At 42.7% G+C, this 25995-nt stretch overlaps 1 protein-coding gene across 1 annotated transcript in view; it reads right to left on the bottom strand.

Annotated features, from left to right (window-relative positions):
- The window catches only part of LOC130277496 (mucin-2-like), a 307722-nt gene that overhangs the window by 223156 nt on the left and 58571 nt on the right, over positions 1 to 25995 (bottom strand). The window contains exons 7-10 of the mRNA XM_056528171.1: positions 23030 to 23252; positions 22277 to 22399; positions 16872 to 16989; positions 208 to 346 (exon numbers count right to left, since the gene is read on the bottom strand). Of these exons, the coding sequence (XP_056384146.1) occupies positions 208 to 346; positions 16872 to 16989; positions 22277 to 22399; positions 23030 to 23252 (603 nt within the window). The remainder of the gene's footprint in view (positions 1 to 207; positions 347 to 16871; positions 16990 to 22276; positions 22400 to 23029; positions 23253 to 25995) is intronic.

The following is a 25995-nucleotide window of genomic DNA, read 5'->3' as shown; positions in this document are numbered from 1 at the left end:
TTCAACAATGTTATTTTACCATTATTTTGCCGTAGCTAAATGTCTTTTTTTATGCTGTCCCTCGATATAATAGCTGTTGTTCAAATTAAACAGCTTTTCTACTACCTAGGAAATGTGTATATATGTAATATATGAATCATGTTATTATATTTTTTATGCATACTATATACTATCTTTGTCTTCTTCATTAATAATTATGGCTGTTACCTGCGAAAGGACATAGGAACATCTTCCATGAAAGTTGTATCTCCTCTGATCAAACGTTGTTATATGAGATCCACCTTCAATTGCACAGGAGCCAGAGCACGGCTTAGATATACATTTCCATAGTCCCTCAAAGCAGGTACTGTTACAGCAGAGACAAAGGTGTTACTACTTTGCAACCAAAGAATGAAATATAGTGAATTACCAATATGTTCTAATGCAGATATGCTGTAGCAGATTTTGCTACCCAATGAAGTCGTTGGGCAACAAAATCTTCAGCAGAAAATCTGTAGCAAAAATATGGCTGTGTGAACATACCCTAAGGGTAGGGTCACACGCAGGGGCGTAGGAATGGGGGATTGATCCCCCCAGGAATTCATGGTGGGGGACCGATAATGGTTTGATCCCCACCAGCGCAGACCACCGCTGCGACTTTCAATAAGAGCAGTGAGGACTGTGAGCAGGACCGGGCCGACCACTTCCCCTGACGTGACGCACACTCGGCATCAGGAGCTGCCTGCGGCTGCTGCTTTGAAACTGGCGGGTTTGAATTTTTCAACTCACAGGTGGTGGCCGGCGGTGCCCTTTATAAAAGCATGTTGCTCTGCAGTGTGCTGTGCCTGTATATAGATGTGCCGCACAGGCGTCTCTTCATCCATGACCCTCACACCCCCCTGCAGCAGCCGCTCATAGCACAGAAGGGGCAGACTGATGGTGGGGCTTCCAGCCAGAGAGAGGGCCCAGCCACTGCCAGCACCTCCATTATCATTAGTTTTAAATGGGCACTGTCACCAACTTTATTTTTTGATATGTTGTAGTACTTTTGTACTACAACATATCTCTAATATACTTTATTTTTAATTAAAATTGTTTAATTTGCATTTGAAAACCGGCCACTAGGGGTCTCCCTCCTAGTGGCCGGCTGCAGCCTGGTGTGATGTCACGCCTGAAATAGGACCGATGCGGCTGGGCATCGGTCCTTTTTCATTCAGTCTGCGCTCACTCCCTGCCTGTCAATCAGACAGGAAGGGAGCAAGCGCATTGGCTCCCCGGCCACTGGCTGAGAGGTCACTCCTCCCGCACATCACCGCCGCCGCCTCCGCCACCGCCGCCTCCGCCTCGTCGCCACCGCTGTCCCTGCACGCCCGCTGCCGGACTCTGCAGTAAGTGTAATGGGGGGTGGGGAAGTTGTGATGGAGGGAACGGGGTATGGCGCGGGGGGGGGGGGGGGAGACGGAGGGGACGGGCTAGCGCCGCGTGTAACTAATAGTTTATCTACACAGGGTGCCTCCAGCTGTTTCAATACTACAACTCCCAGCATGCCCTGACAGCCAATAGATGTCAGGGCAAGCTGGGAGTTGTAGTGATGAAACAGCTGGAGGCACCCTGTGTAGATGAACTAAGGGCGGAAATCCCCCCCCAGCAGGCATCAGTGACGTGGTGCCTGCTGGGGAAGTCTGCCTGGTAGTGAGCACACTGCCAGGCAGACAAAAAGCATTTTTAATATAGTAAAAATTAAAATTCAAAGCAGGGAGGGGGTTAGGGATAGATTGGCAATAGGCAGGGAAAGAAAAAAAACAAAATAGGATGGTGGGAGCTACCCTTTAACATTCAACCTGCTGGCCCCTAAAAGCCAGCGCAGGGGCCGTGGCCGGGCTGACCCTCTGTCAGGAGAGCACAGATGAACGCTCCTCCTCCTCTCCCCCCTCTTCAAGCTCCTGTGCTGTGTGCAGCAGTTGGTGGAGCAGGCAGTGGCACGTGTTTCCTGCTCCATTACACATTCTGACACCCCCTCGTGCTGCTGGAAATAAGGACATCCCCTGCCCACCACTGATTCTACTGAATCATTAGGTGAGTTTTTCTGGAAGGGAGGGAGCATTTGCAGTATGGGAGACAGAGGAAGACATTATGCAAGTGTTTACTAACCAGGGTGCCTTCTGATGTTGCAAAACTACAACTCCCAGCATGCCATTGGCTGTGTGGGCATGCTGGGAGTTTTAGTTTTGCAACAGCTGGAGTCATCCTGTCTGGGAAACACTAATCTATCTATCTATCTATCTATCTATCTACTATCTATCTATCTATCTATCTATCTCATTATCTGTCTATCTATCTCTATCTATCTATCTATATTCCAAGAAAAGCAGCACAACCTTGTTAGTAGACAAAAATAAGTAAAAAAAACTGTAGATTTATTGCATTATTCCAGTGCAGAAATCAGGAGAGCAACGTTTCTGCGGCTTCTCACCGCCATTATCAAGCCTTGATAATGGCGGCGAGAGGCCGCAGAAACGTTGCTCTCCTGATTTCTGCACTGGAATAATGCAATAAATCCACAGTTTTTTTCACTTATGTTTGTGTGCTGCTATTTGCTGGATTACTATCTATCTATTTCTCATATATATCTATCTATCTCATATCTATCTATCTGTCTCATATCTATCTATCTATCTAGTAGTGGAAAAGACCGCAGCACACAAGGCGTTCTCCGGTAAAAAGTGAATTTATACCATAAAACAGCAAGCAAAAAGGAAGCTACATTTCGGTAGTCTCACACCACCATCTTCAGGCATGCCTGAAGATGGTGGTGTGAGACTACCGAAACGTAGCTTCCTTTTTGCTTGCTGTTTTATGGAATAAATTCACTTTTTACTGGAGAACGCCTTGTGTGCTGCGGTCTTTTCCACTACTACTCAAGTTGGGGCTCGTAACCAGTGCCTCTGTGAAGGCGTGCACCTTCGTCTGTACTTTTACTACTTTGGCGGATGTGCTGCTTCTTTCTGCAATTTATCTATCTATCCCATATCTATCTCTCATATCTATCTATGATTCAAGAAAAAAACTAAAGAAAGGGGACAAAAACCAGCGCACCCTGTGCCGATGGCCTGAGGAAGAGGGGTGACGCCTCGAAACGCGTTATCAGTTTTATATGAAGAAATAAAGACTGCATTCTTTATCAAACCCGAAGTCTTCACCTGATTGACCACTAATACGGATCCTGCGAGCGCCAGAGAAGTGTCTACTTTTGATCTGTGACCTCTGCCACGAGCACAGAACTTGCATCATATCTATCTATCCCATATCTATCTATCTCATATCTATCTATCTATCTATCTATCTCATATCTATCTATCTATCTATCTCATATCTATCTATCCCATATCTATCTATCTCATATCTATCTATCTCATATCTATCTATCTCATATCTATCTATCTATCTCATATCTATCTATACCATAGCTATCTATCTCATATCTATCTATCTCATATCTATCCCATATCTATCTATCTCATATCTATCTATCTCATATATATCTCTTATCTATCTATCTCATATCTATCTATATCATATCTATCTATCTCATATATATCTCATATATATCTCATATCTATCTATCTATCCTATCTATCTATCTATCTATCTATCTATCTATCTATCTATCCCTATCTATCTATCTATCTATCTATCTATCTATGAGAAATAACAGGAATCATCATTCAGCTTTCCTACTAGGAGTGATGATTCCTGTGAGAAATATATTTACAGCAATATTTTTTTCACCCAGCTTTCCTAGACTTTGGAACAGCAAAGTTTGCCTAAATATGTGTTACCACATATTTAGGCAAACTTTGCTGTTCGGAAATCTAGGAAAGCTGGAAGAAAAAATATGGCTGCAATTATATTACATGTGTTACCACATATTTAGGCAAACTTTGCTGTTCTGAAGTCTAGGAAAGCTGGGTGAAAAAAATATGGCTGTAATTATATTTTTCACTGGAATCATCACTCAGCTTTCCTAGTCGAAAAGCTGAATGTGATTCCTGTTATTTCTCACAGAAATCATCATTCAGCTTTCCTAATAGGAAAGCTGAGTGATGATTCCTGTGAGAAATATAATTGCAGCCATATTTTTTTTACACAGCTGTCCTAGACTTCAGAACAGCAAAGTTTGCCTAAATATTTGGTAACAACATACACTCCCCCTGTATGAAGTGTTGGATGTGTTGCCACATATTTTGAAAAACTTTGCTGTTCCGAAGTCTAGGAAAGCTGGGTGAAAAAATATGGCTGCAATTACATTTCTCACAGTAATCATCACTCAGCTTTCCTAGTAGGAAAGTTGAATGATGATTCCTGTGAGAAATATAATTTCTCACAGGAATTTTTACCTATCCACTTACCTACCTATCTAGCTAATAACCAACCTAACTTTGAACATACCTAGCTACCTACTTACCTGCCTATCTACCTAGCTAACAACCTACCTACTTTCTGATGTATTTACCTACTGGGGGGAGAGGTCTACAGTGGGGGATAGGCCTACTATCCTAATTATGGGAGGACAGGCACTGGAACAATGCAGAGTCTAACATGTTTTTCCTGCAGATGCTAAAGAGATGGTTTTTGGCTGGAAGAAGTTGACATGTTGGTCTGAAGAAAAGGAAAGAGGATATCACTGATCAGAAATGACCGTACCTGTGAGTCCCTAGATGTAACTATAATCACTTACAGTATATGGTATACAGATCCTGTGTACAGCTGGTATCTACCTTTATATGGTTCTGTATACAATCACTTATATGGGATACAGGTCCTGCAACAAAGTCCAAGACCACAGCACCAAAAATTGACAACTCTGGATATGTGCAAATGAGCAATAGTTTACTGGTTTCCCAAAAGCTTTTTTTGAGGAACAGATAAATGATAGCTCTTTTGCACTTATCCGGAGTTTTCCATTTCTGGAGCTGTGGTCTTGGACTTTGTTGCATGTTTGGTATACGGATACCAAACATGCAACAAAGTCCAAGTCCACAGCACTAGAAATGGAAAATTCTGGATATGTGCAAAAGTGCTATCATTTATCTGTTCTATCTGGATGACCACGGGGACAATGGATTTATCCAGAGCTGTCTTCTACTGCTTTTCTGTATACAGATTCTGTGTACAGCTGGTATCTTCTTCTTTATGGTCACTGAACAGGGAGATACAGGTCGGTATACAGCGGTTTTATTCTGTAACAGTGTGATACATTAGTAAGTCACTGTGTGATGTAAAGTGTGTTCCTGATGATGCAGTATTATTTGGTCCTGTTATTGTTTATATTCTGGTATTTTTGGTATTGTTAGTCTGTACATAGTAGTTTTTACTCAGTATGGCGTTATTATCCAGTCTTTGTGTGTTGGTATAATTTGTTCCTTGTTTACTGATATTATTGGTCTTAGTATTCAGGATTTGGTCAATCATAATCATAATATGGTGGTAATATGTATGGTGATTTTATTCCTCCTTGTATACTGATTTTAATGCCTAAAATTGTCCTCTTCTATAAGACTTACTTATGGACAGGGATGTGGAATTCCTATTGCCCGACGGGACATGCAGTTTCGGGCGCCGGGCAGGTGAATTTTTCTGTCCCTTAGCCCTGCTTCGAGCAAGCAGGGCCTGACCTAACAAGTGCGGCGGTGCTCTGCAGTCTGTATGGAGCGGGCTCCCGACTTGTGCCCGCTCCATACCCTACAGCCCCCGGCTGTGGAAACTTGTGTCCCCCGAAGCAGAGCAGGGGAGATGAGAAGCTGCTCTGCCTTCTTTCTGCCATGCGAGGGGGAGATGAGGGGGGCATGGCTTTTTGCTCCCCGTGCAGATCTGCCTTCGCTCCCACCAGCTCTAGCTTCGGGGCTGAGGGGAGGAGCGGTCGCACGTCTGCACAGGGCGCAAGTTTCACACAGCCGATAATAACTAGCATGCGGCTCTCAGAGGGGTGTATGGAGCGGGCATATGAATGCTCCCTGGTGGGCTAGGGGGGTGGATAGCCCCCCCCCCCCGCAGCGCGATCGCAGGGGGGCAATCCACTATAGAGTAGTGTTGCTCGCGAATATTCGCAATTCGAATATTATTCGCGAATATCGCATATTCGCGAATTCGCGAATTTCACGAATATAGCGCTATATATTCGTAATTACGAACATTCGTTTTATTTTTATTTTTTTTTTTCACAGTACACATCACAGTGATCATCCCTCTCTGCTTCCAGCTTGTGTGGTGTAAAGAAGGCTCTAATACTACTGTGTGAGACTGGCGTGCGAATTTTTGCATATGCGAACATTTGCATATGCTAATTTTCGCATATGCGAATTTTCGCTTATGTTAATTTTAGTATATGCTAATTTTCCCACATGTAAATTTTCGCATACGCAAAGTTTTCGCATTTGCGGAAATAAAACGAGAATATTACGAATATGCGAATATTCGCGAATATATGACGAATATTCGTCCATATATTCGCGAATATTCGCGAATTCGAATATGGCCTATGCCGCTCAACACTACTATAGAGGTAGCCGGAGGGCTTACCGTTCCCTGTTGTCCTGGCTCTGTCATTGATAGATCCTGGCTGGACCAGGCTCTATCAATGGATCACAGAGCACACAGATGAATTGAGTTCAATAGAACTATATTCCTCTATAAGTCTAATAAAGTGTAAAAAAAAAAAAAAAAAAAAAAAAAGTTTTAATAAAAGTTTAAAATAAAAGTTCAAATCACCCCCTTTTCCTATATAAAAACATGCAAACATAATAAAAATAAACATATTTGGTATCGCTTCGTGCGTAATTGTACGACCTATTAAAATATAACATTATGTATCCCGTACGGTAAATGTAAAAAAAAAAAAAAAAACAGAATTGCAATTTTTATAATATGCCAGAAAAAAAAAAGTTAAAAAGTGATTAAAAAGTCAGATCAATACCAAAAATGGTACCGATACAAAAAACTGATTATGGTGCAAAAAAATGAGCCATCATACAGCCTGGTATGTGGAAAGAAAATAAAGCTACAGGGGTAAAAAAAAATGGCAATTAAAAAATTTAAAAAAAGTTCTGAATTTTTTTAAAATTTGTAAAACATGACGTAAACTATACAAATCTGGTATTACTGTAATCAGGCCGGTCTAAAGTATGAAACTAACATGTTATCTCAACCACAAGGTAAATGGCGTAGAAAAGAAAACCACAAAATCTGCAAAATTATTACTATTATTACTATTCAGGGATGTGGAATTCCTATCGCCCGACGCCCAAGACAAGCAGTTCCGGACGCCGGGCAGGTGATTTCTACAGGCACTTAGCCCTGCTTCAGGCAAGCAGCGTTAAATGCCGGAAGAATTCACACAGGTCCGCTCACATTGTTACTGTACTTACATCTCCGTGCAGCAGTTTATAACGAGACTTCCTTGCTGGCATGTGCGCGATTGGTGACGTCATAACATACGCAGCTCAGGACGTCTGGACGATGACGTCCCGTGCGGCGCCTTTGATGACATCACCTATCGCGCGCATCACCGCAAGGAAGTCTCGTTATAGACTGCTGCAGGGAGATGTAAGTACAGTAACAGTGTGAGCGGACCTGTGTGAATTCAGAGTGAGTGAGTGAGATAAACTTGCCTAATATGAGGAACTGCCTGATCACCAGGGGCAAAACTATATTCTTAACGGTCCAGTAACAAAAGTAACTGCCGAGCCCCTGAGCCTGCCGGAGCACACATGGGGCCGGAGTACAGGTAGCAGGGGATCAGAGAGGAGAGGAGAGGAGGTTTGGTAAATAATGTGGGAGAGGAGAGGGGGTTGGGCTGAAATATAATGACACAAGGGGCATCAGAAGGGAGGGGGGTATAATGACACAGGGGCATCATAAGGGAGGGGGGTATAATGACACAGGGGGCATCAGAAGGGAGGGGGGATATAATGACACAGGGGGCATCAGAAGGGAGGGGAATATAATGACACAGGGGGCATCAGAGGGGGGGGAATGTAATGAACCTGGGGGCATCAGAGGGGGGGGGAATATAATGACCCTGGGGGCATCAGGGGGGGGGAATATAATGACCCTGGGGGCATCAGAGGGGGGGATATAATGACACAGGGGGCATCAGAGGGGGGGATATAATGACACAGGGGGCATCAGAGGGGGGGGGAATATAATGACCTTGGGGGCATCAGAGGGAGGAGGGGAATATAATGAACCTGGGGGCATCAGAGGGAGGGGGGGGGATATAATGACCCTGTGGGCATCAGAGGGGGGGAATATAATGACCCTGGGGGCAAGTAGATTTTGCTCCATTTTAGTCCCGTGGACAAGTAGTTTTTTATAAAATTTCCACACCCCTGTATGGGACTTATTTTTTGCGCCGTGGTCTGTAGTTTTTATCAGTATCATTTTTGTTTTGATGGGACTTTTTGATCACTTTTGATAAACTTAGGTATTTTTTTTATGTTTACACCATTTACCATGCAGTTTCATTAGTGTTATATTTTAATAGTTCTGTCACTTCCACATGCGACGATACCAAATTTGTTTATTTTTGTTTACACATTTATTAGAGGAGGGGCGTGTTCACTGATTAGCAGTAAATGAAGACTGCTACCATGGCATACATGTACACCCTTTTTTGTCAAGGTATCAATGGTGCCTACACTAACCCCTCGTCTTGACCTCACACACACAGCCTACCTCCCACAGTCCTGACAGATCCCTATCCCTTGAATTCACTGCTCCCTGAAGGTACCGGTGATGAGGAGCCTGTATTGTCACGCAAAATTGAGTGACCCCGCCCCTTTTAGTCCCTCCACTTTTATGGCTCCACCTTTTCAAAGCCACAATGCTATCCCCCCCCCCCCCCCCAGGTTTTTGGGGCTTCCTAAGCCACTGGTCACACGTAATGCTTCCGCAGCAGATTTCGCAATGCTTATACGCCGATGACCGTCGTTAGAGTGAGCATTAGAGATGAGCAAATCGAATCTCACGAATCCAAATTCGTTACGAATTTCATGAAAAATTTGATTCGTATCGAATGCAAATATCGGCACGATTCTATTGCACAAATTGCTTCATCAAATGCCATTTAGTGCAGTCCAGGCTCCAGGGCATCTAAAGTGGTGGATCCACATGTGAGGACATGGGGCAAGGAATTCTGGGAAGGCGTGAACAAGGGTAAGCGAGATGACCCTGAATCACATGCAGGATGCAGCCTATCAGCAGCCAGTCACCTCTGTGATGTCACAGCCCTACATAATCGGCAGCTATATTGCGGCCAGTCACTTCATTCTTACACTGCAGAGAGATAGATAGGGAGGGACAGACTGCCCTGTGTGTTACATAGAAAAGCTTTTTCCAGCAGCGATTTACCTCCTAGTCAAGTCAGTGTTCTGTTGGACAGAGAGCAGTTTGTTTGTCACAGAAAAGCATTCTTACTGTAACGATCCACCTCCGAGTCACTGTCTACAGCTTTCTATTATAGAGAGGATCAGAGAGCAGTGTGTTGCACAGAAGAACAGCAGCGATTCAGCTCAAGCACAATTCCTGCCTAGAAGCACTGATAGGGAAGGGAGTGAAATTGAGAGAGTGCAATTTTGGCTGTAGTACACAGCGACTGTGGCAGCCGTGGCAGTATGCAGTGGAGTTTGAGTCAGTGAGTCCCTCTGAGTCACTTGCACAAATGGCACGATGAATGCTCAGTTGCTTGCGTAGTGACCACAGCATTGTCACCATTCGACAGCGGGATGACTTCTTGCTCTCCACCTTATTGGACCCTCACTTCCAGCAAAAAATGGGGGCCTTTTTTACACCCACTGAGAGGGAGGACAAACTGACCTACTACAGAGACATCCTACGTAGTCAGTTGTCCGATGCCTTTTGGCGCCATCATCCATCCTCTCGCAGTTCTGACTCGGGGGGCCCTCTGTGCTCACCTTCCACTGCCATGGCTGCTGGGGAAGGGTGGGGTGGCAGGAGCAGTGTCAGCTCCATCAGCACCAGCCTGAGTCTACAGTCGCTGATGAGTACCTTTCTTCACCCGCATAGTGAAGCAACTCAGCAGCAGCAGGTAGACATGGAGCAGGACCTTAACCAGCAGGTGGTGGCATACCGTGACATGGCCATGCCAACACACCTTGAAGATCCGCTGGACTTCTGGGCAGCCAAACTTGATTTGTGGCCGCAACTAGCAGAGTTTTCCCTGGAAAAACTGTCCTGCCCGGCCAGTAGTGCGCCATCAGAGCGGTTGTTTAGTGCAGCGGGGGCCATAGTCACCCCAAGGTGACATCGTCTGTCAATGAAAATTGTGGAGAGGCTGACCTTTTGTGAAGATGAATGACATTCTTTTCTTTTTGGAACACCGTGCTCTCTGCTGACATCTCTGTCCATTTTAAGAACTGTCCAGAGTAGGAGAAAATTCCCATAGCAAACATATGCTGCTCTAAACAGTTCCTAAAATGGACAGAGATGTCAGCAGAGAGCACTATGCTCATGATGTCAGCAGAGAGCACTGTGTTCCAAAAAGAAAATCATTTCCTCTGTAGTATTCAGCAGCTAATAAGTCCTGGAAGGATTAAGATTTTTTAATAGAAGTAATTTACAAATCTGTTTAACTTTCTGGCACCAGTTGATTAAAAAAAAAAAATAATAATAATTTTCCACCGGAGTACCCCTTTAACCCCTTAAGGACTCAGCCCATTTTGGCCTTAAGGACTCAGACAATTTAATTTTTACGTTTTCATTTTTTCCTCCTCGCCTTCTAAAAATCATAACTCTTTTATATTTTCATCCACAGACTAGTATGAGGGCTTGTTTTTTGCGCGACCAGTTGTCCTTTGTAATGACATCACTCATTATATCATAAAATGTATGGCGCAACCAAAAAACACTATTTTTGTGGGGAAATTAAAATGAAAAACGCAATTTTGCTAATTTTGGAAGGTTTTGTTTTCACGCCGTACAATTTATGGTAAAAATGACGTGTGTTATTTATTCTGAGGGTCAATACGATTAAAATGATACCCATTAATATATACTTTTATATTATTGTTGCGCTTAAAAAAAATCACAAACTTTTTAACCAAATTAGTACGTTTATAATCCCTTTATTTTGATGACCTCTAACTTTTTTATTTTTCTGTATAAGTGGCGGTATGGGGGCTCATTTTTTGCGCCATGATCTGTACTTTTTTTTTGATACCACATTTGCATATAAAAAACTTTTAATACATTTTTTATAATTTTTTTTTTAATAAAATGTATTAAAAAAGTAGGAATTTTGGACTTTTTTAAATTTTTTTATCGTTCACGCCGTTCACCATACGGGATCATTAACATTTTATTTTAATAATTCGGACATTTACGCACGCGGTGATACCAAATATGTCTATAAAAAATGTTTTTTACGCTTTTTGGGGGTAAAATAGGAAAAAACAGACGTTTTACTTTTTTATTGGGGGAGGGGATTTTTCACTTTTTTTTTACTTTTACTTTTACATTTTTTTACATTTTTTTTTACACTTGAATAGTCCCCATAGGGGACTATTCATAGCAATACCATGATTGCTAATACTGATCTGTTCTATGTATAGGACATAGAACAGATCAGTATTATCGGTCATCTCCTGCTCTGGTCTGCTCGATCACAGACCAGAGCAGGAGACGCCGGGAGACGCACAGAGGAAGGTGAGGGGACCTCCGTGCGGCGTTATGAATGATCGGTTCCCCGCAGCAGCGCTGCGGGCGATCCGATCGTTCATTTAAATCGCGAACTGCCGCAGATGCCGGGATCTGTATTGATCCCGGCACCTGAGGGGTTAATGGCGGACGCCCGTGAGATCGCGGGCGTCGGCCATTGCCGGCGGGTCTCTGGCTGCGATCAGCAGCCGGGATCAGCCGCGCATGACACGGGCATCGCTCCGATGCCCGCGGTTATGCTTAGGACGTAAATGTACGTCCTGGTGCGTTAAGTACCACCTCACCAGGACGTACATTTACGTCCTGCGTCCTTAAGGGGTTAATCCCAGATCCAGCTGAACAGATGAAGTCGAGTGCACTAGATCTGTCACTTGGATCATGTCTTTTTTTGATGGTAATTGTTAGGTGGTAAGGGTGGTCAATCTTGGAGTTTTAAACTTCTCAGGTTTTTACTCATGGTCACAGGGTTAATAATTTGCCCATGATCACATGAAGGACAAGTGGATCAGAGGAAAGACACATTGTGGAGATTTATCAAAACTTTTGAAGAGGAAGAGACTTTAGTGTCAGGTCACACAGAACTGATCAGTAGCATTTGATCCCCCAATGATCCGCCAATGACAGACCCTACAGTGTGCCTTCAGCTGTGCCTGCTTGTAGCCGCAATCCGCCTCTACGAGCAGACATTAGTGTTCTGTGAGTCACCACGTGAATGCACAGTGTACTCAAACATACAGGTTTTGATAACCTAGAGTTTCCCTTTGTGGTACTATCTGGGAAGCAATTACATAATACTAATCGGTGAAATAGAAAATAACGGCAATTAATTACATTTCTACTGTGATGTGGAGATTCTGTAAGTGAAGGGTCTGGGTATCTACACCAAATTATGAGAATAACATAAGATCGGAAAATTTCAGAATGTGGTAGCAAAACAATAATGTCCCTCTATTAAGAGCTGAAAACAGGAGTTAAGTTATAGGACAGTCCTTGTGAGCTGGTAGACAAAGCTTACTTATTGTAATGTATAGCAATATACTCACTTGCTTTATAGTGGACATGTTAAAGCGCAACTCATGAAATCTGGGTGCAATAACCTGCACACAGCCTTTGTACTGTGGGAAGGTGGTGGGTACAGCAATGTTTTTACCTGATATTTGCAGGCTTTCATGACCCCTAAAAATGCTTTTGATCAGAGCCACTGACGGTCAGATAGGCGTGGCGCGAGGTACGCGATGCCCCGCCGCCACCACGCCCACCCCCTGTATGTCAGCACTGGGACCACAGGTCCCAGCTCATGCGCCCTTCAGCTCATCTAACGTGCACGCCGCTGCGTGTAATCCAGCAAGCGCTCGCTCCCCCAGCGAGTGCTCGCTGCCGTCTTCCTCCGCACTGCTAGCTGGATGACACGCAGCGGCGCGCACGTTAGATTAGCTGAAGGGCGCATGAGCTGGGACCTGTGTGTCAATCACACTGCAGTCCCAGCGATGACATACAAGGGGTGGGCGTGGTGGCGGCGGGGCATCGCGTACCACACGCCACGCCTATATGACCGTCAGTGGCTTTGATCAAAAGCATTTTTAGGGGTCATGAAAGCGTGCAAATATTAGGTAAAAACATTGCTATACCCACCACCTGCACACAGTACAGAGGATGTGTGCAGGTTATGGCACCCAGATTTCATGAAAGTTGCACTTTAAGGTGACATCCAGGTTTTGAAAAGGAAGTTCTCCACATTTAGTAAAAAAGATCCTCTAGATCAGTGGTCTCTAACCTGCGGACCTCCAGAGGTTGCAAAACTACAACTCCCAGCATGCCCGGACAGCCAATGGCTGTCCGGCCATGCTGGAAGTTGTAGTTTTGCAACATCTGGAGGTCTGAAGGTTGCAGACCACTGCTCTAGATAGTTATAGTCCTACCATATAGATGGAAAACAGGGCTCCGGGGGGCAAGTTCTGGGGAAAAAGCTACAAAATATATGTCCCAAGTGTGTGTTCTGTTGGGCAGTGCAGGAGAAAGTATGTGCACCCAGTGTCTTGATGCAGGACTCAGCTGTACCTTTACGTCCCTGCAGATTATCTCTGTATTGGTCAGTGCAGAGATGGAGACTTTCATTGTACTAGGAGGCAAGTTCCGAGCAGCCTTCATCACTACGACAGCCGCTGTCCCTCAGCTCCAAGCCCCAAGCAGCCTTTATTATACTAGGATGCAAGTTTGCACATACTCCCTCAGGTCTGAGCCCCAGGCAGCCTTCACACAATGATATGAAAACCATTGTATTAACACCATCAGAGCTACTGTACAATGAAGCTGCTCGGAGCTGAGGGAGTGTGTACGGTGTGAGGCGCCAACTTTCCATCCTAGGCTGCTGTACAATGAAGGTTATGAAGGCTGCTCACCTGTGGAGAGGAAAAGTTGCCCATAGCAACCAATCAGATTGCCTCTTTCATTTTGCAGAGGCCTTGTTAAAAATGAAAGAAGCGATCTGATTGGTTGCTATGGGCAACTGGGCAACTTTTCCTCTGCACAGGTTTTGATAAATCTCTATGGCCCAAATTTATCAAACTGTGAGAGAGAAAAAATTGAGAGATTTTCCTCCAGCAACCAATCACAGCTCAGCTTTCACTTTACCAGAGCTTGTTAGCTGAGCTGTGATTGGTTGCTATGGGAAAATCTCTCAATTTTTTCTCTCACACAGTTTGATAAATCTGGGCCATATATGTGCGCAAACGTACGCGTGTCAGGGCTCGAAGTTAGGGTGCATTCACACCACGTTTTTGCAATACAGTTTTCAATGTGAAAACAGTATGGAACTGTATTGAAAACCGTATGCATTGACTCTCCATTGAAAACACAAAGTGCTGCCTAAATAATTTTATTAAGCCAGCTATTTTTTTTTTCTTGTGAGGGGGGGGGGGGGGGGGGGGGGCTTCCATTTTTTTCCTACTCACATTCTAAGACTTGTAGCGTTTTTATTTTTCCACTGACAAATTGTATAAGGGTTTTCTTTTTGTGGGACAAGCTGTACTTTGCATTTTCACACTTTATTATATCATATAATGTATTAGGGAGCCAGAAAAAAATATGTGTAAGGCAAAATTGAAAAAAAATATTATATTTTACTCTACAGGTCACTACGATTCCAATGATACCAAAGTGAAAAATAAAGTTTGTTCAATGCCCTGACCCTGGAGCTGTATTAGGGTTTATTTTATTGTGCCATGAACTGTAGATTTTAACGGTACTACTTTTGCTTTTCTGTGACTTCTTGAAAACTATTACATATTTTCTCAGATTTTATTGATCACGGCATTTAACCATTTAAATGACGGACATTGGAGCCAGCTCTGATGTCTGTCATTACCGGCAGATGTCAACTGCTGACGGGAGCAGGCATCTGAAGGTTATGATGCAGACCTGACGCGCCCTGCACATTCCCCTCACCTGACCCATGACGTACCGGTACGTCATGGGTCGAGAAGGGGTTAAATAGTGTCCTCTTTCTGTTATGGTCATTATTATATAAAGGATGTACATAGACACAGGCCCAGAAGCTGTTTTTGGGCTGAAAAATATATATAGCTTTTTTTAGGCTAAAAAATATATATTTTTTTTACATATTGATCACTGTGCATACAGTGATAGGGATGGCAGGCGCTATAGTAAACCATATTTGTCTTTTCTCTGGACAGCCCAGAGTCTTCTACTGCAGCTACACTATTTCGGTGCCACTGCAGATTTTGCAAGGATGTGCAGGAATGGCCCTGCAGAGTCACTTGTGGACCATTAAAGGAGTACTCTAGTGCAGAGTATTCCTGGTCCGTCCTGCCCGGGCTGCAAAATAAATGAAAATGAACCATCACTCACCTTCCTGGGTTCCCGTGGAGCACCACTACAGCTGATCGGTAGTGTTGCTCGCGAATATTCGCAATTCAAATTTTATTCGCGAATATCGCATATTCGCGAATTCGCGAATATTCGCGAATATAGCGCTATATATTCGTTATTACGAATATTCGTTTTTTTTTTTTTTTTCACAGTACACATCACAGTGATCACCCCTCTCTGCTTCCAGCTTATGTGGTGTAAGAAGGCTCTAATACTACTGTGTAAGACTGGTGTGCGGATTTTCGCATGTTAATTTTTGTATATACAAATTTTCGCATATGTTAATTTTCGCATGCGCGAATATTCGTATATGCGAAAATAAAACGAGACTATTACGAATATGCGAATATTCGCGAATATGACGAATATTCGTCCATATATTCGCGAATATTCGCGAATTCGAATATGGCCTATGCCGCTCAACACTACTGATCGGTCCTCCGGTCCATTTCCTTCATACTTCCTGGTGTAACGAAGCGTCACATGGCACTCAGCTATCCCCGGTCTAGGCGGAACATCGCGGCCGCCGGCAATAGGCTGAGCACCATGTGACGCTTCGTTTCACTCGGAAGTATGAAGGAGATGGACCGGAGGACCGATCAGCTCTAGTGGCGCTCCGCGGGAACCCAGGGAGGTGAGTGATGGTTCATTTTCATTTATTTTGCAGCCCGGGCAGGACGGAGCAGGAATACTCTGCACTACAGTACTCCTTTAAATGTGTAAAGTTGTTAAGCCCCTCCATTCTAGCATTAAGTTGTAAAACCATTCCATTCTAGCAGCATATTTGTTTTGTGGTCGACTTTAGAGTTTTCACATGGCGGAAAATGTTTGGAATGTCCACCCGGAAAATCTAGGCAAGCATTCCACACATTTGCATGTTTCGTCCGTGCTAGTAATTAGAGATGAGTGAAGTTACAGTAAAGAAAAGGTGGATACAGTCTTAGGAGAGAGTCTACTGAAATGGGCCGTCTTCATAGACAGCAATGCATTTCCGAGCGGAAATTCTGCCGTGTGCACGGTGCAGCAGAGACTTGTTAATATCAAAGGGACTCTGCTGCAGAGAATTTTCCCAGCTGAATATTTCTGTGGAATTCTGCTTGGAAATTTTGCGATGTGAAGATGGCATAAGGGTGCATTTCCATGTCATCCACATAAAGTGGCCAAAGGCTACACAGTTATGCCAGTAAAAAGCCTACTTTCATCAACATATTTCCTGCCAAATTTTAACATATTTAACCCCTATATTTACCCTATAACCCCTAAATGTTTACCAGTTTTCACATTGTTGAATCAATTCTGCCCCTGTAGGGTAGATGTTTCCTGAGTACTTGCAGTTGCATTGAGATGGTGGAATACATCCTTTATCACTAATATCATCAAATACAGTGCCTGGAAGTAAGAATAAGAGATTTTAGTATGTCAACTTACACTTTAATACTTTATTACTTAGTATTTTGTGTATTGAGCTTAGACAAATGAGTAAAGTCATCATGACTCTACAGTCTGGCTCAGCCTAAAGGGAAAAGTAGATGAAATATTCAGCCCGATACACTCTATAAATTGTGCGGAGCTGAGGTCCCACCTGCAATTCCTTTTTTCTCTACCAGGCTGCTGCAGGAGACAATATGCAAGCAGGACTGCAGGCAGGACCAAAAGGACAGGTTACATTTAAGGTCACTTTCACATGACAGTATTTTAGTCATTATTTTAAATCAGTATTTTTTAGCTTAAACCAGGAGTAGAACCTACACAGAGAAACACTACAATGCAAAGATTAGTGCATTTCTATGTTGTGGACCAGCTCCTAGTTTTGGCTTAGAAATACTGACCAAAATATTGTCATGTGAAAGTAGAATATCAGAATTTCACACACAGCTTGTTAGGCAGTTTTTCATTTAGTTTTTTTCAGCCAAAGCCAGAAATAGATTCAAATTGAACTGGAACTATAAGGAATTAGTGCTGGGTGATATACTGGTTCATACCGAATACCAGTGTGTTTTTTCTCTATGATATGAATTTTTCCCGGTCGGGCGCCTCCCCCTGCGAATGAATGAATTATCAGCTGCAGTGTGCTGGGGAACTCATCATATATCAGAAGTTCTGCAGTGCCCACGGCCCACTGGCTTTCAGCGCTTCCAGGGGGAGGTGACAGCTTCTGTTCTCTGTCCTGTGCCCGCGGCTCACAACTCATTCATTTCCAGAGCTGCGGCTCACAGAAGGAAAAGTAGGACAGCGCCGCGGGTCATATATGATTATTTCCCCAGAGCACGATTCATTCGGGGGGGGGGGGGGGGGGTATGGTGGTTAGGGCGAAATGAGTGGAAGGAAAAATACCGTCACATACCGTGGAACCGCCATAAGTTTGAAAAATACTGTGATGCACATTTTTGGTCATACCACCCAGCACCATAAGGAATGCACTTATATTATATATTGTACTATACTTTACGATATATTATAGTATACATTATAGTATATATATTGTAATATTGTAACTTCTGGCCTTAGCTCAAAAAACTGAATTGAAAAGCCTTACAAAAGGTCCTAGACTATAGCTTCTAAACTCCTCTAATTAGAGGGGTTGTCTGGTTAAAAAAAAAAAATAATAAATAAATAAATATATATATATATATATATATATATATATATATATATATATTATCCACAGGATAAGGGATAAGTATCTGATCTGTTTAGTTCCAACCGATGGCGCTCCCCCGCGATCTCCACAATGGGATCCTGGCTCTAGGCATGCACTCCATTCTACGGCAACGGCACACACTCCATTCTTTTTCCAACACGTACTAAGTCCAGCTCTATACCATCACTCCCTCCACAGCATGGATGGTGCCAGGAAAGCACCCACAGCAAAAGCAATCACAGGGAAAAGGATCCAGCTAGGAGGTGTGCGTTCTTAGAAGTTTATTGCAGTAAAAGCAGACATCAGATAAGATCAATGGAAGTCATGTCACATGACTTCCATTGATCTTATCTGATGTCTGCTTTTACTGCAATAAAATTCTAAGAACGCAGGCACATCTCCTAGCTGGATCCTTTTCTCTGTGATTGCACACACCATTCCTTTGTATAGAAGTGCTGGAGATGCCCAAGTGCTGTACTCATGCATCTCAGGTGCTCACTTACAAATGAATGGAGCATGTGCCGTCTTAAGGATGCGCTCTTACTAAGAGCTGGGTCCTGTTACCCTGAGATCAGATACTTAACCCCTACCCTGATATGAATATATATATATATATATATATATATATATATATATATAGAACTTGAGGCGGTAGGCAGCACTTCCGATAAAATGGATATGGTGCAAGCAGTCTGGGGGCCCTGGTCTTGGGTCCAATTCATACAAAACATAAAGGATGACCGCAGCACTCAATAGTAGTGAAAAAATCAAAAAAGTGGCTTTATTCCAAAAGCAAAGAGCAGCGACGTTTCGGTGTTCTCACAACACCATTCTCAAGCTAAATAACAGTGATCACAGCAAGGTATATATAGAGGGTGAAACAAATCAATCATAATTACAAACAATTATAAATATGTAAACATTCGTAAAGTGCCAGTGCATACAGTGCATCAAAAAGATATTAGGGGATGTACAATGGTCATCCAGATACAAGTGAGTGATATTAAAAACATCTCTATGCAGATCTTATACATAGGTAAAACAGAGAATGGTATAAAATATAAAAAAACAATAAAGTATGTAAACAAACATCTTAAGTATCATAGGGATTCAGGGCAGGTGTGTGGCGTCACTCACCGAGGAAGCGTGTCCCATGTGTAACAGGTGTAATGGCGGCGAACGCCAGTGTAAAGATACAGCCAGTGTCATGGCGACAGAAGCCAGTGTATGTGTAAATAAAGTTGTAAAGGAACGGACCAATCACTTCTGGTGGAAATAGATCACATGACTATCGGTGTAATGTCAGTGTATTGGCCGGGTGCGCATGCGCACCGCTGCAAGTCACATAGCGGTGGCCATCTTAATGTAGGGCAATACTGCATGAAGTGTTGGCAAGGCGCTGGTCAGCGCAATATCGATAATAGAAAAATAGTATGTCCGAGTCCGTGGTTTTGTCCCCACTCATCCTGAACGTAGCAGTCATACTGGGCACACATATCTCTCTCACCCACCAGGGAGTCCCAATGTCCACCGCCCGATCCTTGCGGACCCGGAGGGGATCACCCGATCGCATGTCACAGGGCCACTAAGGGTCCCGGACACTGACACCGGGGGGCGCCCTGGTACCTGGGCTACCAATAGCTGGACGAGAGTGCCACTCAATCACAAAATGCACAGGCGCAGGGGAACGTGATCATATCCACAGGATTTATTATAAACCGACAACCAACTAAAGGAGAGGAATGCCCCAACATAAAGTATGAAGTCTATTAAAAAAATGAAAATGTAATAAAAAATAAAAATAAATAAAACAACAATAAAAATAAATATAATACATATAAATAATAATAAATATATATAGAAAAATATATATAGAAAAATATATGGATAAATAAATAAAATGAATTAAATCAAGTAAATAAATATGAAAAATATAAAAATGGAAATGAATATAAAAGGAAAAATAAAAATAAATCAAAATAAATCATATTGAATATTAGTAATCTGTTCCAGTGTGAGTGAATCCGTTCCCTTACAATACAAAATTATAATGGTGAATAGCGTACAGTAGTGTAATTTGAAAGAATATTTCAAAGGGGACCGCTATCGCTTCGGTTCATATGTTCAGCCACCGGCCGCACCTGATCCCTATGAGAGAACAAAAATAGGGATCAGGTGCGGCCGGTGGCTGAACATATGAACCGAAGCGATAGCGGTCCCCTTTGAAATATTCTTTCAAATTACACTACTGTACGCTATTCACCATTATAATTTTGTATTGTAAGGGAACGGATTCACTCACACTGGAACAGATTACTAATATTCAATATGATTTATTTTGATTTATTTTTATTTTTCCTTTTATATTCATTTCCATTTTTATATTTTTCATATTTATTTACTTGATTTAATTCATTTTATTTATTTATCCATATATTTTTCTATATATATTTTTCTATATATATTTATTATTATTTATATGTATTATATTTATTTTTATTTTTATTTTTATTGTTGTTTTATTTATTTTTATTTTTTATTACATTTTCATTTTTTTAATAGACTTCATACTTTATGTTGGGGCATTCCTCTCCTTTAGTTGGTTGTCGGTTTATAATAAATCCTGTGGATATGATCACGTTCCCCTGCGCCTGTGCATTTTGTGATTGAGTGGCACTCTCGTCCAGCTATTGGTAGCCCAGGTACCAGGGCGCCCCCCGGTGTCAGTGTCCGGGACCCTTAGTGGCCCTGTGACATGCGATCGGGTGATCCCCTCCGGGTCCGCAAGGATCGGGCGGTGGACGTTGGGACTCCCTGGTGGGTGAGAGAGATATGTGTGCCCAGTATGACTGCTACGTTCAGGATGAGTGGGGACAAAACCACGGACTCGGACATACTATTTTTCTATTATCGATATTGCGCTGACCAGCGCCTTGCCAACACTTCATGCAGTATTGCCCTACATTAAGATGGCCACCGCTATGTGACTTGCAGCGGTGCGCATGCGCACCCGGCCAATACACTGACATTACACCGATAGTCATGTGATCTATTTCCACCAGAAGTGATTGGTCCGTTCCTTTACAACTTTATTTACACATACACTGGCGTCTGTCGCCATGACACTGGCTGTATCTTTACACTGGCGTTCGCCGCCATTACACCTGTTACACATGGGACACGCTTCCTCGGTGAGTGACGCCACACACCTGCCCTGAATCCCTATGATACTTAAGATGTTTGTTTACATACTTTATTGTTTTTTTATATTTTATACCATTCTCTGTTTTACCTATGTATAAGATCTGCATAGAGATGTTTTTAATATCACTCACTTGTATCTGGATGACCATTGTACATCCCCTAATATCTTTTTGATGCACTGTATGCACTGGCACTTTACGAATGTTTACATATTTATAATTGTTTGTAATTATGATTGATTTGTTTCACCCTCTATATATACCTTGCTGTGATCACTGTTATTTAGCTTGAGAATGGTGTTGTGAGAACACCGAAACGTCGCTGCTGTTTGCTTTTGGAATAAAGCCACTTTTTTGATTTTTTCACTACTATTGAGTGCAGCGGTCATCCTTTATGTTTTATATATATATATATATATATATATATATATATATATATATATATATACTGGGAATCTGTCTGGTAAAGCAGATTGCCAGTACAAACATGCCCAGATGCCTTACAATAACATAGAGAATAACAATAATAAGACAATGATCCAAAGCAACAAACAAGGCAAAAAAACTAAGATTTGAGAGTTGTAAAGGCCAAAGTATAACCTTGACCATAACCCTATTAAGGTATGTTTGGCAGGACCTGGAAAGGACAAAATGTCTCTTAAATGGAGAGTGGTATTTTTATCTGATACATTTAATGATTTATGTAGAGTTTCTTTAAACAGCAGTGTTCAACTTTGTTTACACACTGAGATGCATATCCTAAAAGTAGTAGGTCACTGAATATACAGTATATATATATGGAGAATAAATTAATAATATAAAAACCACCTACCATTCGGGCAAAAGCAACCGCTGACACATTTTTTTACACAAGCCCCTGGCTCTTGATTGCTGCAGGTCTTCTCACAAGCTGAACCACATTCTTTGTATGTCAAAGTAGGTGGGCATGCTATTTCTAAAAACACAGAAAAATAATGTCACTTTACTTTATGACTTTCTGTTCTATGGTAATGTTTTAGGCTTTGTTCACAAAGTTGAATTGTTTCGGGGAAGGCCGAAATCTGTATTTTCGAGGCAGAGGATTGTGCCACAGAAATTCTGCCATATTTGCACGGGGCAGTAGAATCCAACTGAAAACAATGCAACATAATTTTTCTGCCGTATTTCGCTCAGGAATTCCAACATGTGAACATGGCCTTATGTACAAGTTATCTATGAAAACTGAATTGCACTCAGTGTAATTTGTTTAAGGGTCCTTACAATTATTGTGATAGCAAAAGTATTCTATTCAATTAATTTTATTTAATCTAAAAAATCTATTTTTTAGGAAAAAATTTGCTATTCTGAATGATTATATCTTAAACTAGGAAAACAGGACAAACAAGTGGCATAGTGACTTATCACAAATTGGTGAAATAGGACAACTTGTGGATGGAGTTTCTCTAGTCTACTAATATGTTAATTGATTCACCTTTTATGAAATCTACTTAAATGTGCAGTTTGGATTCCAGCATTACAAAATATACAGTATAAGCAGTAAAATAGCTTTGGGAAACATAAGTTCACATATATTTCTGGTACTTGCCACATAGCCCTGGGTTCCTCCAGTTTTCAGGCTTTCCTTGAGCATTAGCACACTGTTTGGCAAATTCAGTCAAGGTACTACAAATGCAAAATACAGCCTGAGATTTACTACTGTTACAAGCACAACTGTCCTTTTCACAGATCTCAAGGTAGGGATTGAAATCATAGCGTGCCGCACAGTCAGCCAGTTCAGGACTCTGCAATATATTTCTACATGTTTCATTCTGGAAGGAAGGAAGAAACACATTTGGATAATTATCATCTCTTCTGTTATTATAATGTTGCATAATTTGTGGGCTGTAACGTGCTACAAAATCTCCCCCATCAAGATACCCCCTATTCTTACATAATTACATAGTTACATAATTCTTAAAGGTACCAGCTCTACTGTAGGGACTGGCTGCACCTCAGTGTGGAGGGTGTAGCTGTGCATGGGGAGAAGATGGCCAGAAGGGTGGAGGAGTGTTTAAACTAGGGACTGGGGAGAGGAAACTTACAACATAGAGGGGGAAGATAGTGTAGATAGAGAGGTGGTACTTATTAATGTACTTGGGGGTGGGGCGAAGGGAGGGGTTAGAATAGTTAATAGGGATAGGCTTCATAGGAAAAAAAAACATACACGTTTGCATTACATGTTGACTAATGCCAGAAGTCTGACCAATAAAACTGACAAACTGGATTGATAATGTCTGAGGAGAATTATAACATAATGGGTATAACAGAGACTTGGTTGGACGATAGTTGTGACTGGGCGGTCAACATACAGGAAGGATCTGAATAGACTATAACTCAGTCTGAAGGCCGCACTGCGGGAGGATATACGGGAGGGAAACTATAATGGGGAGCCATTATGGGTAGAGTGGATTAAAAAATAAAAAAATTCTGATAGGGGTTTGCTATAAGCCACCAAATATAATGGAAGAGGCAGAATATCAATTACTGAGGCAAATAAACAAGGCAGCAAATCAAAATGAGGTGATAATTATGGGGGACTTTAACTATCCTGATATAAACTGGGAGACTGAGACATGGGAATATCATATAGGAAACAGGTTTCTGACTAAAGCTAAAGACAAATATCTGTCCCAAATGGTGCAGAGCCCGACCAGAGGGGGCACCCTACTGAACTTAAAGTGGTACTCCAGCACTAAGACATCTTATCCCCTATCCAAAGTAGGGCTGGGCGGTATACCGGTTCATACCGAATACCAATTTTTTTTTGCTCACGATATGAATTTTGTCCATACCGCAATACCGTTTGGGCCCCTCCCCCCTCGAATGAGTGAATTAACCGCTGCAGCGCGCTGTCCCCACATCTGGAAACTAATCATATTTGACCCGCGAGCGCTATTCTGCTTCCCCCCACTCCCCCGCATATGAATTATAAGCTGCGCTGTCCCCACATCTGTTCCCACATCATGTCACCCGCGTGCACTCCTCTGCTCATCCTCATACGAGTTGCGGGCCGCTGGCGCTAAAAATCTGTACTACATGTAATGCTGCAAAAATAAACAAAACAAACTTTAACTTACCTTCCGACGTGGTCCCTCCTCATTGTCCCTCGGCAGCGATGTCCCGCCTCGGCCGCTGATAGGCTGAGCCCACTGTCATGTAAGGAGCATACATGACAGTGCGCTCAGCCTATCACCGGCCACAGCGATGTGCCCGTCCCAGCCGATGATAGGCTGGTGGCTCTATGACTTTCCTGTCCCAAGGAAGCAGCAAGAGGACCACAGCGCAGGACAGTGAAGACGGTAGCAGAGCAACGGGGGAACGTAGGCAGGTTAGTTATAGTTTATTTTGTTTATTTTTGCAGCCCTGGAAACGTTATTTGTAGTACAGATGTCTAGCGCCGGCGGCCCGCAACTCATAGGAGGATGAGCAGAGGAACGCACGCGGGTGACATGATGTGGTGACAGCGCCCAGGTCACATGGGGGGGGGGATACCGTTAAATACCGTGGAACCGCCATCACTTAAAGAAATACTGTGATACACGTTTTTTGCTCATACTGCCCAGCCCTAATGCAAAGTATAAGGGATAAGATGCCTGATCGCAGGGGTTCCGCCGCTGGTGACCCCCATGATCTTTCACGCAGCACCCTGTTACCATCAGCCCCCGGAGTGTGTTCGCTCCGGGTCTGATGACTGCCGATCACAGGGCCAGAGTATTGTGACATCACGGCTCCGCCCCGTGTGACATCGCGCTCCGCCCCCTCAATGCAAGCCTATGGGGAGGGGCGTGACATGCTCCGGGGGCTGATGGTAACAGGGTGCTGCATGAAAGCAGCGGGACCCCCGCAATCAGGCATCTTATCCCCTATCCTTTGGATAAGGGATAAGATGTCTTAGCGCCGCAGTACCCCTTTAATATTATCCAACAGACCTGACAGAGTAACTAATGTGCAGGTAGATGGACACCTAGGAAATAGTAATTATAATACAATACATTACAACTTGTTCTGCAATAAGGGAATCTCTCTAGGGGCCACAAAAACAATGAACTTTAGGAAGGCAAAGTTTGATCAACTCAGAGAAGCCCTTAACAATACAAAATGGGATAATGTCCTCAAAAACAAGAATACTGACACAAATTGGGATACTTAAAAATATCTTAAACTCTCACTGTAAGGCTAGAATTCCACTGAAGTTTTTCATGCAAAAACACAGATAAAAACAAATTTTTTCTGTGGAAAAACGCTGCGCCCACATGTTAGCTGCAAATCAATAGTGAACTGCAAAATGCTTTATCCACTTGGGCGTTTTTCATTTTGGCGTTTTTTTTTAATCCTTTCAGCGTTTTTCTGCTCTTTTTTCAAAAATTTCCTCAAATTCAGATTATCTTGGTGTTTTCCTCCCATAGAAGTCTATGGGAGTGGAAAAATGGCAAGAAAAACTCCATGTGGGTTTTAACTTTGCCGTTTTTATTCTTTTTTTGGACTTTAGCGATCCAAAAAAGTGATGGAGAT

Source organism: Hyla sarda, chromosome 6 (genome assembly GCF_029499605.1).
Source record: "Hyla sarda isolate aHylSar1 chromosome 6, aHylSar1.hap1, whole genome shotgun sequence".
In the NCBI taxonomy this organism is placed as follows: domain Eukaryota; kingdom Metazoa; phylum Chordata; class Amphibia; order Anura; family Hylidae; genus Hyla; species Hyla sarda.
Note: the sequence above shows the minus strand (reverse complement) of the source record. Positions and strands in the feature narration are given on the sequence as shown.